The sequence below is a fragment of the Magnolia sinica genome, chromosome 2 (genome assembly GCF_029962835.1).
Source record: "Magnolia sinica isolate HGM2019 chromosome 2, MsV1, whole genome shotgun sequence".
Lineage (NCBI taxonomy): Eukaryota > Viridiplantae > Streptophyta > Magnoliopsida > Magnoliales > Magnoliaceae > Magnolia > Magnolia sinica.
In genome coordinates this window covers 133826319-133842800 of record NC_080574.1, presented here as the reverse complement: position 1 = coordinate 133842800, position 16482 = coordinate 133826319, and the positions used below count along the sequence as shown (strand labels likewise).

General features: G+C 37.3%; 1 protein-coding gene across 1 annotated transcript; it reads left to right on the top strand.

Annotated features, from left to right (window-relative positions):
• Positions 1–1894: 1894 nt before the first annotated feature.
• LOC131237731 (2-methylene-furan-3-one reductase-like) lies at positions 1895–7309 on the top strand. Its single transcript, XM_058235677.1, has 4 exons — positions 1895–2355; positions 3599–3922; positions 4572–4731; positions 6731–7309. The coding sequence occupies exons 1-4, from the start codon at positions 1954–1956 to the stop codon at positions 6994–6996; spliced, it is 1152 nt and encodes a 383-aa protein (XP_058091660.1). The 5' UTR covers positions 1895–1953; the 3' UTR covers positions 6997–7309.
• The last annotated feature ends 9173 nt before the right edge of the window (positions 7310–16482 follow it).

Genomic DNA, 16482 nt, shown 5'->3' with positions numbered 1-16482 from the left:
ATTCTCATTAAGATTAATTGAAAACACAAAAACTGACGCAGGGGAGGACATGAGGTCGAGCACCATCTTTCTTAAGGGAATAACTGTTCCGAATCCACGGAACTTCTCTAGACTCCTCACATAGACTTTTTTAATTGATGAGAAAGAAAGTAAGCAAAATGAAAAATAAATTTTATAAAATTCAAAATTGATTGATGAATGAATAAAAATGAGTTAATAACCCTTTAAATATGGATACCAAGCAATGGAAAAAAAACCAGAATCAAATTACAACCAAAACTCCTAGAATTCATGACTTACTATAAATAGTAAACTTACTATTTATAGACGGTCGTGATGTCTACTAGTGCGCAAGGTTTTTTGCTAACTCCTCAAGCTCAACGAATGAAAAGTTATAATTAAATTAAAACTTACTATTTATAGTAAAAACGGAATTAAAATAGGGAAACGACTGTCGATTTGGCGGTCTTTCACAAATCCGACTTGGGTAACCCAGCATAGTTGGGTTGCTTGGCTAAAGTAGCTCGTTCTACTCCAAAATCATATATTTTACGTCCCATAACTCATTCCGGATTGCGAGATACGCCTGATTTAAGGTCCGATGGTCCGGATCACTTTTGTTGTCGATTGGGCCTTTTTTGCTCCATCTTGGCCATGTAACTGTCCGCAACCCTCTTTACATCTGGATGCAAAACTTTCGTGGCTATAAGAATGTTTCAATGGAATTATTCAATCTCTACTATTTTTTCTTATGTGGTCTACTCGAGTTTGGATTCACCTAATCTTTAGTTGCATGTTTTAAAATGATTTCTAAAAACACAACCCCACCTAACTTACAAGAAGGAACTTCCTACAAAGCCTATTACAAAATATTGAGAACCTGCATCAGCACCACTGCACCAGTAATGTGGGGGCAGATTAGCTGTTACCCAAATAATAACTTTGGGGTCTTAGACACATCAAAGGGGGCTCACCTTGATCAATGTGTTTTATATATACTCGGTTTATCCATTTTTACAACTCATTTAAGGATGTTATCCAAAGCTTAAACTGTACAAATCTATGACTCATTTAAGGATGTTGTCCTAAAGCTTAAGCTGTACAAATCTCCCGTGGATCACACCACTGGCAAAAGTGGTGAATAAAAAATATTAAAAGCTTTTTTTTTTTTTAACATACGCACACACACACCCCACACACTCACGCCAGTGGAATTTCACCACCCACGGGCATTCGAACCCTTGACCGGGAGTTGAAACTCCTGGGAGTCTACCACCAAGGCAAGAGTAAGGACCCAATATTAAAAGCTCAATTTGGGGCACAAAAGTTTTAGATCAACATCAAGATAATATTTGTATTTTCCCTTCACGATATTTTTTTTTTAGCTTGGAAATGGATTTGATGCCGAATAAACATTACGAGTCTTCTGGTAGATTTGATAAACATTATAAATCTTCTTGCAGTGGGCTTTGAAAAGGGATTTATTTTTTATTTTTTTTTGTGGGTTAGCTTATTAGTACACACTCCATGTTAGCCACCCCCGCTAGGGATCGATACCAAGACATCGGTGTGCTTTGAAAAGTTCTTAATGATGAGCGTTTAATCATTATGCTTCTAATGGCATGGTCCATTTGAGATTTGGATATGCCTAAATTTTGAAACCGTGTCCTAAAATGGGCGAAAAAAAACGGATGGACGGAGTGGATAGGTAACATACCATCAAGGTGGGCCACAAGGTAAGGGTAACACTCATAAGCTGTTACCCGGGTAACACCTGATCCGCGCCTGTCCGTCTGCTAATCCATCTGCTATCATCCACGTGTCAACTCCGAGGCCCCTTATCCGACTCCACCAAACATCTATATCGCCTACAGCAACAGCAGATAAGCAGCTTCAAAATTTTTTTTTAAAAAAAAAAAAAGAAAAAAAGGAAAAAAAAAAAACCCGTTGAAAATGGAAACTGTCCTGACTGCCACCAACACTAGGCAATTCAATCTCTCCTTAAAGCCTCGCTCTTTTTCTCTTCTCTTCTCCAAAGAAGACCGTAGAAGAAGAAGAACTTCAACTGCTTGGAGAACCCAACCTCTTCCCATCTCTCTTAGTATTTCTGCAAATTCCCAAACTACCCCTACTTCTTCCATGGCAGCTCCCTCCACCTCTCGCATCCCATCTGACATGAAAGCTTGGGTGTATGGAGAATATGGAGGCGTCGACGTATTGAAATTCGACGAAAAGGTTTCAGTCCCTGAAGTGAAAGAAGATCAGGTTCTGGTGAAGGTTGTGGCAGCCGCGCTCAATCCCATCGATTTCAAGAGGAGGCAGGGCAAATTCAAAGCTACTGATTCTCCTTTACCTGTAAGATTTTCTTTTAAAAAAAATATTTTACATTTTTGTTTTTCTTTTGGGTGCTTAGTTGTGTCTGATTTTGGGGTTTTTTTTTTTTTTTTTTAAAAACTTTTAAAGGATATGGGTTTGTGCCAATTTGTGTAATTTATTATTATTATTTTTCAAAATTTTATTTTATTCGTTATTATTATTATTATTTTTTGGTGTAGCATGAATGTCTCCTCGTGTGTGTGTGTGTGTGTGTGTGTGTGTGTGTATATATATATATATATATATTTTTTTTTTTTTAATTTTTTAATTGTTTTAGTGGTGGGTTTTTTTCCCCTTTAAATGGGTGTTGGAGAGGCTGAGTTCATTTGTGTAGTTTAATTTGTTTTAAAGATATATAATTTTAAATTGGGTGTTGAGAATTTTTTTTTAGTTTTCTAAAGAAAGAATTCTCTCCCTATAATTTCTTTCCATTTTTTTGGTTTTCATGTTTTTTTTTTTTTTTTTTTTTTTTTTCCATTTTTTTTTTTTCATTTCATTTTATTTATGCATTCATTGTTTGGGTTTTATAAATATGGTGCTTTTGTTCTATGAAATTAGTCTGTGTAGCTTATTCTCTCTCTCTCTCTCTCTCTCTCTCTCTCTCAATAGGCATTAGGAGAATTTTTTTTCCCCTCTTTTATAGAACAGAATTCTCTAGCAGTAGTTTTCTATTTTTCTTAGGTAAATTTGCTTTTTTGTTATATATTTTTATTTTACTCTTCATGCATGGATTTTTTTAAAGATTGCTTAATTGTTGGAGGGAATGGCTTTGTGTTTGTGGCCCACCTAGGGATCTAAATAATTCATATGGTGGATCCATGCTGGATGAGAAATAACACTATAAAAAAAAAAACTCCCCCATAGATGATCTGAAGCAGCTGATGTGGCCTTTGCTGAGTGTGGATCATTGATCACAACTGTCCATTTTCATCAAGAGGCCAGATATTAGGTGATAGATCATTCAATAATGGGTCACTCCAGTTCAATGATTTAAGTCATGGAGAGGATCTCATGGTGAGAGCAAGACTTCAATGAGAGCAGTGAGCACCAGGAGTCAGAATGCAAATCATCTCCCATCATTAAATGATGGTCGGAGGGATTCTAGCAATCATTTCCAAATGTGAATTTTCAAATTCTCAAATGCAACTTTTATGTAGACTGTTCTCCAGACTGCAAATCATATAATGCCTCTTCATTGAACCTGAATTCGGCTTTTGTATAGACTGTTCCAGGCTATGATGTTGCTGGTGTGGTAGTGAAGGTAGGCAGTCAAGTGAAAAATCTGAAGGAAGGTGATGAAGTATATGGAGATATCAATGAGAAAGCTTTGGAATTTCCTAAACAGTTCGGATCATTGGCCGAATACACCGCCGTAGAGGAAAAGCTGTTGGCTATAAAACCCAAGAATCTTGATTTTATACAGGTTGCTGGCCTTCCTCTTGCGATCGAGACTGCTTACGAAGGTCTTGAGAAGGCTGGATTTTCTGCAGGCAAATCCATCCTTGTATTGGGTGGTGCTGGTGGGGTTGGATCATTGGTAATTCAGGTATTTTTTTTTTAATATATATATAGAAATTAAGTCTAGGTTAGTAATTGGTAATTTGTGATTGTTGATCTAGTGGTCCACATGTAAAAAAATAAAAATAAAAATCAAGACATTGGACTACTCCGACCATCTAGCTCTGAGTTCTTGCCTGTTCAAAGTGGGCCATTGCTCTGTTTTGAACAAAGCGTCCTTATCTCTGGCTAATTATTAGATGGGTGGGTACCAGAGGCCCATCCCCTTGATTCCTGGACATGGTTTTGGTTTGTACAAGTGGGTCTAAGGTCAAGTTATCCAAGCTGTTGACATGATGGGCCCCGCCATTGATGGATGGTGCCTAGGTTGGGAGATCCCATCCATCAAATCTTTGGTCTCTTTTCAGTTGAATGTTGAATGTGGCTGAATTTCTTTTATTTACCTTCTAGTTTCTGGCCACCAATTGAAGGGTTAGGATTGCTTGCCGCATTCACTTGTGGGGTCCATTAGATTGCCATCCTTGTATCAAGGACCATATAATTCTTCTCTTTCACTGGCACTCACATTGAATTTCTTGGAGACACTCGACACTGCCTTTATCGCTTATAAGAATCAAGCCTTTCTCTTAGCTTTATGAGCCTGAAACACTCTTTTTTTTTTTTTTTTTCGTGGACAGCTAGCGAAGCAGGTTTTCAATGCTTCAAGAGTCGCAGCCACTGCTAGCACAAGAAAACTGGAACTGTTGAGGAGCTTGGGAGCTGATTTGGCAATTGACTACACAAAAGAGAACTTCGAAGAACTACCTGAGAAATTCGATGTTGTATATGATGCAGTGGGTAAGCTTCATTCCATGTTCGGGCTGTGTTTGGATGCACAGATGAATCGAATCGCGGACATTCATTTGAATCATGAAGAAATAAGATGTTTCAGGGCAGTGTTTGGATGCACATGTGAATTGAAGCATGGACATTCAGTTTAATAAAGAGGAAATGACCATATTAGAATGGCATTTCCTAATACAGGCTTGTTCTTCTACAATGATTGTAGACTGAGCTTATTCTACAACTCGGGGTGTGGGGCCCATCATGAAGTTTGCATGACATCCTATCCATCCATCTGCGGTCTCTCATGTTTTCCTTGGATCCCAAAAGTCAGGCTAATCCAAAACTCAGGTCAGCTACACCATGTATAATCATGCCTAAAGCCTCTAAAATATCATGATATGGCCTGCCTGAGTTTTCGCATAGCTGGATTTTTGGGTGTCCATTCATCATGGTGGGGTGCATCTTTTGAATGGATTGGATGGCTAACACAAAGCAGGTTGAGTGCGAAACAATATAGAAGGTTTTAGTTGTGGGCATCCTCATCCCAGCTGTTCCCTGACCCACCTGTGACTTGGATTGGCCTGAGTTTCGGCATACAGGGTGAAGATGAAGCGGCATACCTTATGGATGTATTGGATGTGGTCCATACATCACGTGGGTCCCACACACTACATTGTAGAATAAGCTTATTCTATAAATGTCGTAGAGGAAGCAGCCTCTTCCTTGTATTAATACTGAGGAACAGCCATCCAATTGCAATTATATTCCTTCCAAGTCCAACTTCAAAGAAATGTAATTGCAATTTCGAGGCGAATCCCTGAATATCAATGTTGAGGAAGGTAATAACAATATGGTTGGTTTCAGTTCCATAAACTATTATTGCAATCCATGAGAATAGTGCATCTAAACATGCCCTTCAATATTAGGAAGCAGCCCTCAGACTAGAGTTACAATTCCCCAACTCAGCTTGGGCATTCAAGCCCTACTTGAAAGTGATGTAATTGCAATTTGGAATCCAGTCTGTTGGCATTTCAACTTGGTTACTTCCACTTAGACTAATTATTGTAATTCAAATCGATAGTGCAACCAAACGCACATTTTGTTTACACATGAATTGGATGGATTATCGGATCCTTAATCTGAGGTTTTGTAAAGGGGGTTTCGGTTCTGACAAATGGGGTCCATGGGCCAGTGATCTAGACCATTGGTCCACTGGCCCCGTGATGGATGGACTATGCCCTGCAAATCTCCTGGATAGGACAATCCTAACCTTATGATTTGTGGTCTACTACTGAACTTTTAGGAAGGGTAATTCAACAGAAGTTCACATTCAATGAAGAAAAGGCCAAGATTGGTGTCTAGGATCTTTAAATCCGGCAGTATTTTGGGGCATGGTGCATCCATGTGTGGGACACAAAAAGAAAATGATCTGGATTAGTAAGCCGTCTGGCCCACTTATTGGTATCGAAGAGTAGATGGTACAAAGCTACCGAGGATCCTATAATTCCTCATTGAATTAATCTTGAGAAATTTGCATCTTTTCCCTTGTTTAAGACTCAAAAGCTCTTTATCTTAGTTGACAATGGAAAACATATTGCATTCCTACACATGATGATCTGGTATCATGTGGTTAACCCCATGCATATGCAGTACACGTGCAAGATCACAACCATTCATATGGCACTACGATGGATGGCATGTACCCAAAAAATGACATTAATGGAGCAATTCTGACCACCCCTTTATTGGCAATACTTAAAAAGTCATCCAATCAGACTGCTAGCACTATCCAACAGGTTTGATCTTGTCTATGGGCCATCTTGGTGTGCCAGATGAATGGTCCGGATCTAACCCATGTGCTGGATAAGTGCATACTAGCCCATATGATCACATGGACCCAGTTAATCACCATCTTCCCGCTGCAGCGCATATATATTATAGAGAGCCTAATCTATTTGATTCACTCAGTTTTTATAGCCTCACTGAAAGAATCTATAATTATCATATACAGGGCAGTGTGATAAGGCAGTTAAAGCGGTTAAGGAAGGCGGCAGCGTTGTCGTGCTAACTGGTCCAGTCTCTCCCCCAGGTTTCAGATTCGTGGTCACTTCGAATGGCTCAGCTCTGACGAAACTCAACCCGTATTTGGAGAGCGGAAAGGTGAAGCCAGTGCTAGACCCATCGGGCCCATATCCATTCTCTCAGGTTACAGAAGCCTTTTCATATCTTGAGAAGGGGCATGCCATTGGAAAGGTGGTCATATATCCAATTCCTTGAAAAACCGTTTTTTTTTCGCAGTGTAGTAAATCTTCTCTAGTAAACATGCCATTTTAGCTATCGATCGTGGGTTTTAGTGTAGCTGATCCTGATTATTTGGGATAAGGCTTAGATGATGGTGGTGATCGTTCGTGGGTTTTAGTGTTTGATCTTGTATTTTCACCTTGTTTTGTGTTATTGGAGGTTTTGAGTCTTCCTCTCTGAGGCTGATGTATTCGAGTTTTATCTCTGCAATATATGGCTATGTTGTCACATTGATCTAATACAAACATATATTAAGGTGTGGAAACGAATACGGCTGCTTGTCATTGCATATTATGAATATGTGTGGTACTGATACGAAGTATATCATTTCAATATAATTATTTGTACCTTGTTATATATTGAATTCCTATGTTGGCCCAGCATATGAACAGAGCGAGCGTTAGATAGGTGGATTCACCATGGATTGCTCATGATTCTAAGGATGGAGACTGCCTTTTCAATAAGGAATGCGGAATGGGTGGCTTGACCACTTTACTTCTGCCCTTCATTTTGCAGGTTGGACTGATCATCCAGTCAATCTCTGTAATTTTTGTCCATGTGCGGACCCCCGCTGCGACCTTAGGTGGACCATCTTGGGCCCCATGTAGGAATTTATGTGTAACAAGGTATAGGAATTTGAGATGGATCATATAACTATTGGTATGGAAATGAAGAATTTATAGAAGTCTTTGTTCAGTTTGTGGAAATGTGTCGCATGGTTCATCGATCTAGACCGTTGATCTATTGGGCATGCCCATGCTTCAAACAAGCTCTTTGACGGGATGATATTAATTTCACAATTTGTGGCCTGAAAATAGATTGTCTGAGAAGAGATTCATCGATAGCAACACCACTTTCACAGACTGAAAACCTTCATAGATTGTATGTTGGAATATTTGGTTGAATTAAATAGACTATTAAAAATCGAGAATCAAAAAAGAAAATAAGATTTGAGAAAGGATTTATTGAATTGAGTCAAGGCGTAACATGAGTCACTCGGCTTGAAATCGAATTTGCTCCCTTTGGATAGCGTCCCAAGTGCAATAGGTTTCTAGAGCAATCGACCTCCATGATACAACGACTATGACTCGGTCCCAGCGGTATACTCACTATACACGGGCTCGAACTACTAGTAGTTTAATCCGAAAGTGCTGAGTTGACTCAGCGATAAACTCAATAAAATTCTTAAACCAGAATATCAGAGAGAGTTTTGTAAAAGAAAAAGATTTTCGTATTTTTGAAATGTGAATCGTAAGTCTTTATATAGACTCCGAAGTGGTACATATAAAGGGTTAGGTCTGTTGGGTTTAAACCCAATAAATGCGACTAACCGGAACAGACACACCTCTCTGGTTTAAAACGAAAAGGCGCAAGTGCTAGTACACTCTTGCAAATAAAGTCCCGTGAGTACCCACGCACACACACCCACGCGAGTACACTCGCACCGCACCCATGCCCACGCCCACGCACAGCCTGTCCCGTTGCGTCGTGCACACGCACACGCACACGGACTTGGACTCGGCTCGGCATGGCTCAGTGCGCGCGCACGTGTGGTTAACGACATATATTAGAGCTATTGACATAGCTCCCCCACAGGACCAAATTCACATGCCCCCTGAATGGGGCTCAAGCTCCAAGGTAAAAAGCCTATCTTATATACAAGATGATTTACTTTGTTAAATCTAATGTGGGATAAAACCCACAATCCAAAAATACCAAAAATTCCAAATGTGGAGGGAAACCAAAAATTTGAAAACCAAAATTTTAATATATTTTAAAACAACAATCCCCCACATGTTTCAAAATAAAACTCTTTCGGGTTAAAGCGTAATAGTTGTGCAATGGTGCCAGTGTCATTGTAGACTTGAACCGACATTAAAGTAAGTAAGATAGGTCTACAAGAATCAGGTGACACCATAGTCTTGGACCTGAATCCTTTTAATATAAATCGTAAATACATGCCACTCACACAACTCTTCTTCTGCCAGTGATTTTGTAGTTCGGTGCGTTTTGGCCATACACCATTATCTAGATTTCATGAGTGCTTTAGAGAATTCACTTAGATTTTCTTAGGAAGCAGCCTCCACCTTCACACCCATATAGGTGAATTCCATCAAGTGTATGCAGCAACTGTATACACCACCAAATTAAGGCTATGGATCCATTAAGAGTTTTAAAAACTCATCCTTCTGCGTTGCTGCTCGCACTGTACACCATATAAGAGGCTCATATAACTCAGTATAATCGTATACCTCGTGTCTTATTGTTTACCCATTGAACCAATCTCATGGGATCTTCACTTGTATAGGTTAGGTTACCGACACTGGCAGCTCATATATTAGGCTCAGCCCCATTCCCTTCGATGTATTATTGACTAACCTTTTAAATAGTCCTTTGGTTAGAGGATCTGCCAGTTTCTTTTCTGACTTCACAAAGTCAATAGATATGACTCCATCACACAACATGTTTTTCAATATGTTGTGTCTGAGTCTAATATACCTGCTCTTTCCATTATATATTTTATTCTTTGCTTTTGCTATAATTGCTTAACAGTCACAATGAATAGACACGGCCAATACAGGCTTTGGCCACAATGGTATATCAGTTAAGAGATTTCTAAGCCACTCGGCTTCTGATCCAGCTTTTTTTAAGGCAATAAGCTCGGATTTCATAGTCGACCGAGCGATATATGTTTGCTTGGTAGACTTCTAAGAGATTGCTCCTCCACCCAAAGTGAAGACATATCCAGTAGTGGATTTTGTCTCATCTGAATCACTAATCCAATTAACATCACTGTATCCTTCTAATACTGAAGAAAAACCATTATAATGTAAACCATATGTCATACTGCTTTTTAGGTATCTTAAAATCATAGACAAGGCATTCCAATGCTCTTTTCCGGGGTTATGCGTATATCTACTTAGCCTTCCTACTACAAAAACTATATCTGGTTTAGTACAGTTTGTTATATATATGAGGCTACCAATTATTATGGAATACTCTAATTGAGACATACTACTTCCTGTATTCTTCATGAGAGTCACACTGTAATTATAAAGAGTACCAACAGGTAAATAGTCAAAATGGTTAAACTTTCTCAATAACTTCTCAACGTAACGAGATTGTGATAATATAATAATACCATCTTTCCTGATTACTTCAATACCCAAGATTACAATAGCCTCTTCTAAGTCTTTTTTGCCAAATTTAGATGACAGGAATTTTTTTAGTCGCAATAACTAATTTAATAGTAGTTAAAAAAATAAGTATGTCATTAACATAAAGGCATATAATAATATAATCATTTTCAAAAATTTTATTATATACACATTTATATACATCATTTATATAATAACCATTTGATTTTAAAACACCATCAAATTTTTCATGCCATTGTTTAGGAGTCTGTTTTAAACCATATAATGATTTAATTAGTATACATACTTTATTTTCTTTACCTGATATCTTATAACTCTTAGGTTGTTATATATATATTTTTTCTTATAAGTCTCCATTTAGGAAAGCCGTCTTAACGTCCATCTGGTGTACCACCAGTTTATATATGGATGCTACCGCTATTAAGACCCTAATAGTTGTAATCGTAGTTATAGGGAAATATGTATCAAAGTAATCTATTCATTCCTTTTGTTTAAAGTCTTTCGCTACCAACCTAGCTTTAAACTTATCAATAGTCCCATATGGTTTTAGTTTCTTTCTAAACACGCATTTACAGTTTATTGGTTTGTTTCCAAGTGGTAGATTTACAAGGTCCTAAGTGTTATTAGATATTATAGATTCTAACTCATCATTTATTACTTCCTTCCAAAAGGTTGCATTTAGAGAGTTAATCGCTTCTGTGATCGTCTTTTATTAAGAAGGTGAAAAAACCATCTCATAGGTTAATTTCTCTTCTAACTTTAGTACTTTTTCTTGGTTGTGTCTCTTCTACTACTTGCTCGCAAGTACTTTTACTAGTAGACGCGATATCTGATTTATTAACTTCCTCTATTCCTATAGATTTAGATTTCATAGGGAATACGTTCTCAAAGAACTCTGCATCCTTAGCTTCTATAATTGTATTAGGATTTATAATATTATTTTTAGTTTTTAAAACTAGAAACCTGTAGGTTGCACTATTTTGTGTGTATCCTATAAATACACAGTCAGTTATTTTAGGGCCTAACTTTCTTTTCTTAGTTTCAGATAATCCTATTTTAGCAAGACATCCCCACACTTTAATATAATTATAACTAGGAACATAATTCTTTCAAAGTTCATAAGGTATTTATTTAGAAGATTTAGAAGATATTCTATTTAAGATATAATAAGCAGACATAATTGCTTCTCCACACATATTTGAGGGTAACCCTAAACTGTTTAACATATCATTCATCATCTCTTTTAGAGTTCTATTCTTACATTCTACTATTTCATTATGTTCTGGGGTATAAGGAGTTATAGTTTCGTGAACTATTCCACTCTTTTCACGTAATTCTCTAAATTGAGAAGATTCATATTCACTTCCTCTATCTGTTTTAAGTCTTTTAATTTTTATATTTAACTGATTTTCAACTTTAATTTTGTATTTAGAAAAAGCATCTAAAGCTTCATCTTTGTTTCTTAACAGATAGACTCTAGTGAATCTAGAGTAGTCATCTACAAAAGTTATGTAATATCTTTTTCCACTTCTAGACATGTGATTTTTAAAATCACCTATTAGAATTGATACATAGTGACTTAGGTGATTTTATCATTGGATACATTTACAATGAATAAACCATCACTACAGTATCCCTTACCAACAAAAGTTCCATTCTTAGTCATAACAAGCTTATCTGAAGCAAATACTAACTTGACACCAGCCTTATTGATGAGCGAACTAGAGACCAAGTTTCTTCTAATGTCAGGCACATGTACAACATCATTCAACATTAGAGTCTTTTCAGAAGTGAGTTTTAAAAGTACTTTCCCTTTCCCTACAACTGGAGACGTTTTAACATTATCCATGAACACCTGTTCATCATCTCCTGATACTTGGTAGGAGGTAAACATGATACTATCCTTGCACACGTACCTAGTTGCACCAGTGTCTAGTACTCAATCCAAGTTGTTTGTAAGGAAGACTTTTGACACCATAATTACTACCATGTCAGACTCATTATCTGTTTTTGTAAGATTAGCCTGCGGCTTATATTTATTTTTCATAAGCCTACAGGTTTTAATATGATGCCCAGGTTTTTCACAGTTGTAGCAATTTCCATTTTTCTTGAATTGATTGTTTACATTCTTCTTTTTGACTCTACAGTCATTTGCGCAATGTTCAGGTTTGCCACGGTTATGACATTTGCCCTTTTTCTTATTATTTTTCCGACTTGATTCCATAAGATTTGCCTTTGAATCTATCTCATTTTCATTTTCTTTTTAGTCTCTGATTCTATTGGCCTCTTCTATTCGTATGTGTACGATAGTAGTTTCCAAAGAAATACCGTTCTTTTTATGTTTCATTCTATTCGTATATTCTTTCCAGGAGGGCAGTAGCTTTTCTATTAGCGTTCCTGACAGAAACACTTCCTCAAACTTAATTCCTTCTGTTGATAGTTCGTGAACTAGATTTTGAAAATCATGAATCTGATTAGTGACAGGTTTATCGTCTGTCATTTCATAATAAAGGAAATTAGCAATTGTATGTTTCTTAGCACCTGTATCTTCCAACATGTATTTCTTTTCTAAAACAGTCTATATGTCTTTAGTGGATTCATAAGAAGTATACACGTCATATAGTTTGTTGGAGAAAGAGTTTAGAATATAGTTTTTACAATTATTTTCATCTGCTACTTCGGTTTGATTTGCTGGATCTATAGTAAATGATTCAGATAGTATATATGAAACTTTAAGGGTGGTCAGTGCGAACATCAGTTTCTGTTTTCACCATTTAAAGCATTGTCCAGTGAACGGTTTGATTTTGACTAACTTAGCAGAAGCATTTACTGTTATTATAGCCATAGTCTATGTAATTCAACAAATTTCGATTTCAAGATTGTTGGAATATTTGGTTGAATTAAATAGACTATTGAAAATTGAGAATCAAAAAAGAAAATAAGGTTTGAGAAAGAGGACTTATTGAATTGAGTCGAGGTATGACGTAAGTCACTCGACTTGAAATCGAATTTGCTCCCCTTGGACAGCGTCCCAAGTGCAACGGGTTTCCAAAGCAATCAACCTCCAGGATACAATGACTATGACCCGGTCTCAGCGGTGCACTCACTGTATGCGGGCTTGAACGACTTGTAGTTTAACCCGAAAGTGCTGAGTTGACTCAGCGATGAACTCATTAAAATTCTTAAACCAGAATATGAGAGAGAGTTTTATAAAAGAGAAGGATTTTCGTATTTTTGAAAGGTGAATCGAAAATCTTTATATAGATTCCGAAGTGGTGCATATAAAGGGTTAGGTCCATTGGGTTTAAACCCAATAGATGTGACCAACCGGAACAGACACACCTCTCTAGTTTAAAACGAAAAGGTGCAAGTGCGAGTACACTCTCGCAAATAAAGTCTCGCGAGTACTCATACATACACACACACCCACGCGAGTACACTCGCACCGCACCTGCACTTGCGCCCACGCCCACGCCCAGCCCGTCTCGTCCCGTCCCGTCACACGCACAAGGATACGAACACGGACTCGGACTCAGACTCGGCTCAGCACGACATGACACGGCTTGGCGCGAGCGTGTGGTCAATGATATAGATTAGAGCTATTGGCATAGCCCTCTCATAGGACCAAATCACATGCCCCCTGAATGGGGCTCAAGCCCTAAGGTAAAAAGCCTATCTTATATACAAGAGGATTTACTTTGTCAAATTCAATGTGGGACAAAACCCACAATCTAAAAACACCAAAAATTCTAAATGTGAAGGGAAACCGAAAATTTGAAAATCAAAATTTTAATATATTTTGAAACAAAATACAACATTGTAGGTGCAAATAGAAGATGGTTGATGTTAAATGGGCTGGTAGTTGAAGTTGTCTAGCAAAATAGGAATTATAAAGCTGACCTAAAATACATGATGTTGATATGGACCACACTGGTTTATCATTTTCCAACCATCCATTTCTTTGAAAATGTATGGCTCACCTGATAAATGAACAGATTGGAATACTTGGAGAAGCCTTCAAATCATTTTCACCAACTTCCCAAAAGTCTTCACCAACAAGGTAAGACTCCATACAAGACTTCCATATATATCTTGTAGTTTGACTGATTGGGCAACTCAATACCAAAACTATGAAACCTTCCACCCAAATCCATCTTCAAAAGATCGGTTGATCTTATTCACCAAGGGAGTTTTTGAGGGTCAAATATTGTATATTAGACCTCGGTTTTTACTTGAATTTACAAACATGATATTGTTTAACAACTGCATTTTAATCGTGTTTGTGTTGCAAGGTGTATTTAGGAGCCGAAATTGAAAAAGGCCACTAAAAGCATGAATTTAACGCTCATAAATCACCAAGGCAAGGGACGAACTCCAGGGGACCGAGATCGAAGAATTTACACGATGGAGATCCGAGAAAATCACGCCACTCACGTTAAACGGGCCCGAAAATTGTCCTGAATGCAAGATCACAGGTTTCCCACTATCCGATTGGCTTGAAATTTTATATATGGCTTGAGGACCATAAATTAACCGTACATGTCAAATTTTAGCCTTGGATCCTTATGGAAGCGGTCTAACAAACAGATCAGCCCATAGATCTCTGATTTGGGGCCCACCTGATATCTGGATACACTTTAATTTTAGTTTCAACCTCTTAAATGAGGTGGCAAAATGGATGGACGGAGCGGATTTCTCACGAACATCACGATAGACCCCACATGTATATTGCATGTACATAAGGTAAATGTGCACGAGAGGTGCACCGAACAGATAATCCGGTCAACAGAGGGTTGACTCAACCTTCTTCCTCAAGCACAGCAGCGTCCTCCAACGGGTGGACGCTGTTCGACCGTTTTTGGGTAGTGGGGCCCACCCATCATCTAAATGGATGATTCAGACTGTCCATACTCTCCAGAGGGGGCCGGACACAACCCTTGCTTAGCTTTCCTTTTAGGTCCATACATACATATACACGTGGATTGTCGAAAAACGCAGGATGGACGACGAATTGATTTTATACAAGTGGATCCTTGGCACCCTAGTTTCCTACCTTTGAATTTACAAGTTTTAGATTAATATTTCACTATTATTCCCTCATATTCACTTGATTTAGATTTCATCTTCGCCTAGTTCTAGTTCAAGTTACTTTCAAATTATGTACAAGGTTTAGTCCTTGTGGGTCCTTACTCTTACTCGGGTGGTAGACTCCCTGGAGTTTCAACACCGGGTTAAGGGTTCGAGTGCCCACGGTGGTGAAATCCCACGACGTGCGTGTGTGGGGTGTGTGTGTGTGTAAAAAAAAGAATTTTTTAGCACCGTTGTCGGGGACTGACGGTTTCATTTTTATGAGATTAACTAGTTTTAGAATTAAGTTAAGATTAGGGTTTCTAACTTCAGGATTAGATTTTATTTTTCTAACTTTAATTCTAGGATTTCCTTTTTAGAAATTAACTTACTTTTAACTTTAGGTTTAGAACTTTCCTACTTAATTTTAGAAACTCTTTCTAATTTTAGAAACTAAATTATCTTTTCTTTATTTTATTTTTTAGAAACTTTTTAATTCTAGTTTTTTTTTTTAATTTTAGAAACTAACTTAGCTTTCTATTTTTAGGCTGTAGAAACTTTCCTTTTTAGAAACTAGTTTATTTTTAGAAACTTTTTGATTTTAGGTTTAGATTTTCTATTTTAGAAACTTTCTAATTTTAGGTCTTTTTTTTTTAAAAACTAACTCATCTTTCTAATTTTTTTTGAACATTTTGAGTTTAGGATTTCTATTTTTAGAAACTAATTTCTTTTGTTTTCTTGTGCAGGACCTTAACATAGAATTCCAATCTGGTAACTTCCTTTTAACTTCTCCTCTACTTACTTTGTATATTGTTGTAAGATTTTTCTTTTATTTTCTTTTTCTTTTAGGATTAGATTCAGAGGTAGGGTTTTACCATGGAAGAGTGCGTACGCCATTATGCTGAGATGGATAAGAGATATTGAGAAGGAATATATAATGATTACGATGTAATTCAACCTATATCTCAAGATTTTTCTCAAACCATCATCGAGAACCGACTGGAATATTATACTCTATCGGTTAAGAAGTTCTTACGCGATCATAATTATGGGAATGAGGACTATTATAAACCATCATATTTTCCCACATATGATCCGTATGACTATAACCAGTGGAAACATCAAAATTAGGAGAATGAACTAACAATATGTTATAATGATTATTCTCTTGAATACCTTACCATTGAGATCCAACCAGAAACGATCCAAGAGGATTTATTTCAGCGTAACATGGCTT

Coding starts and splice junctions, on each gene's coding strand:
- LOC131237731 (XM_058235677.1), top strand. CDS start 1,954: ATGGAAACTGTCCTGACTGCCACCAACACTAGGCAATTCAATCTCTCC. Junction 2,356..3,598: donor CTACTGATTCTCCTTTACCT/GTAAGATTTTCT, acceptor GCTTTTGTATAG/ACTGTTCCAGGCTATGATGT. Junction 4,732..6,730: donor TGTTGTATATGATGCAGTGG/GTAAGCTTCATT, acceptor TATCATATACAG/GGCAGTGTGATAAGGCAGTT.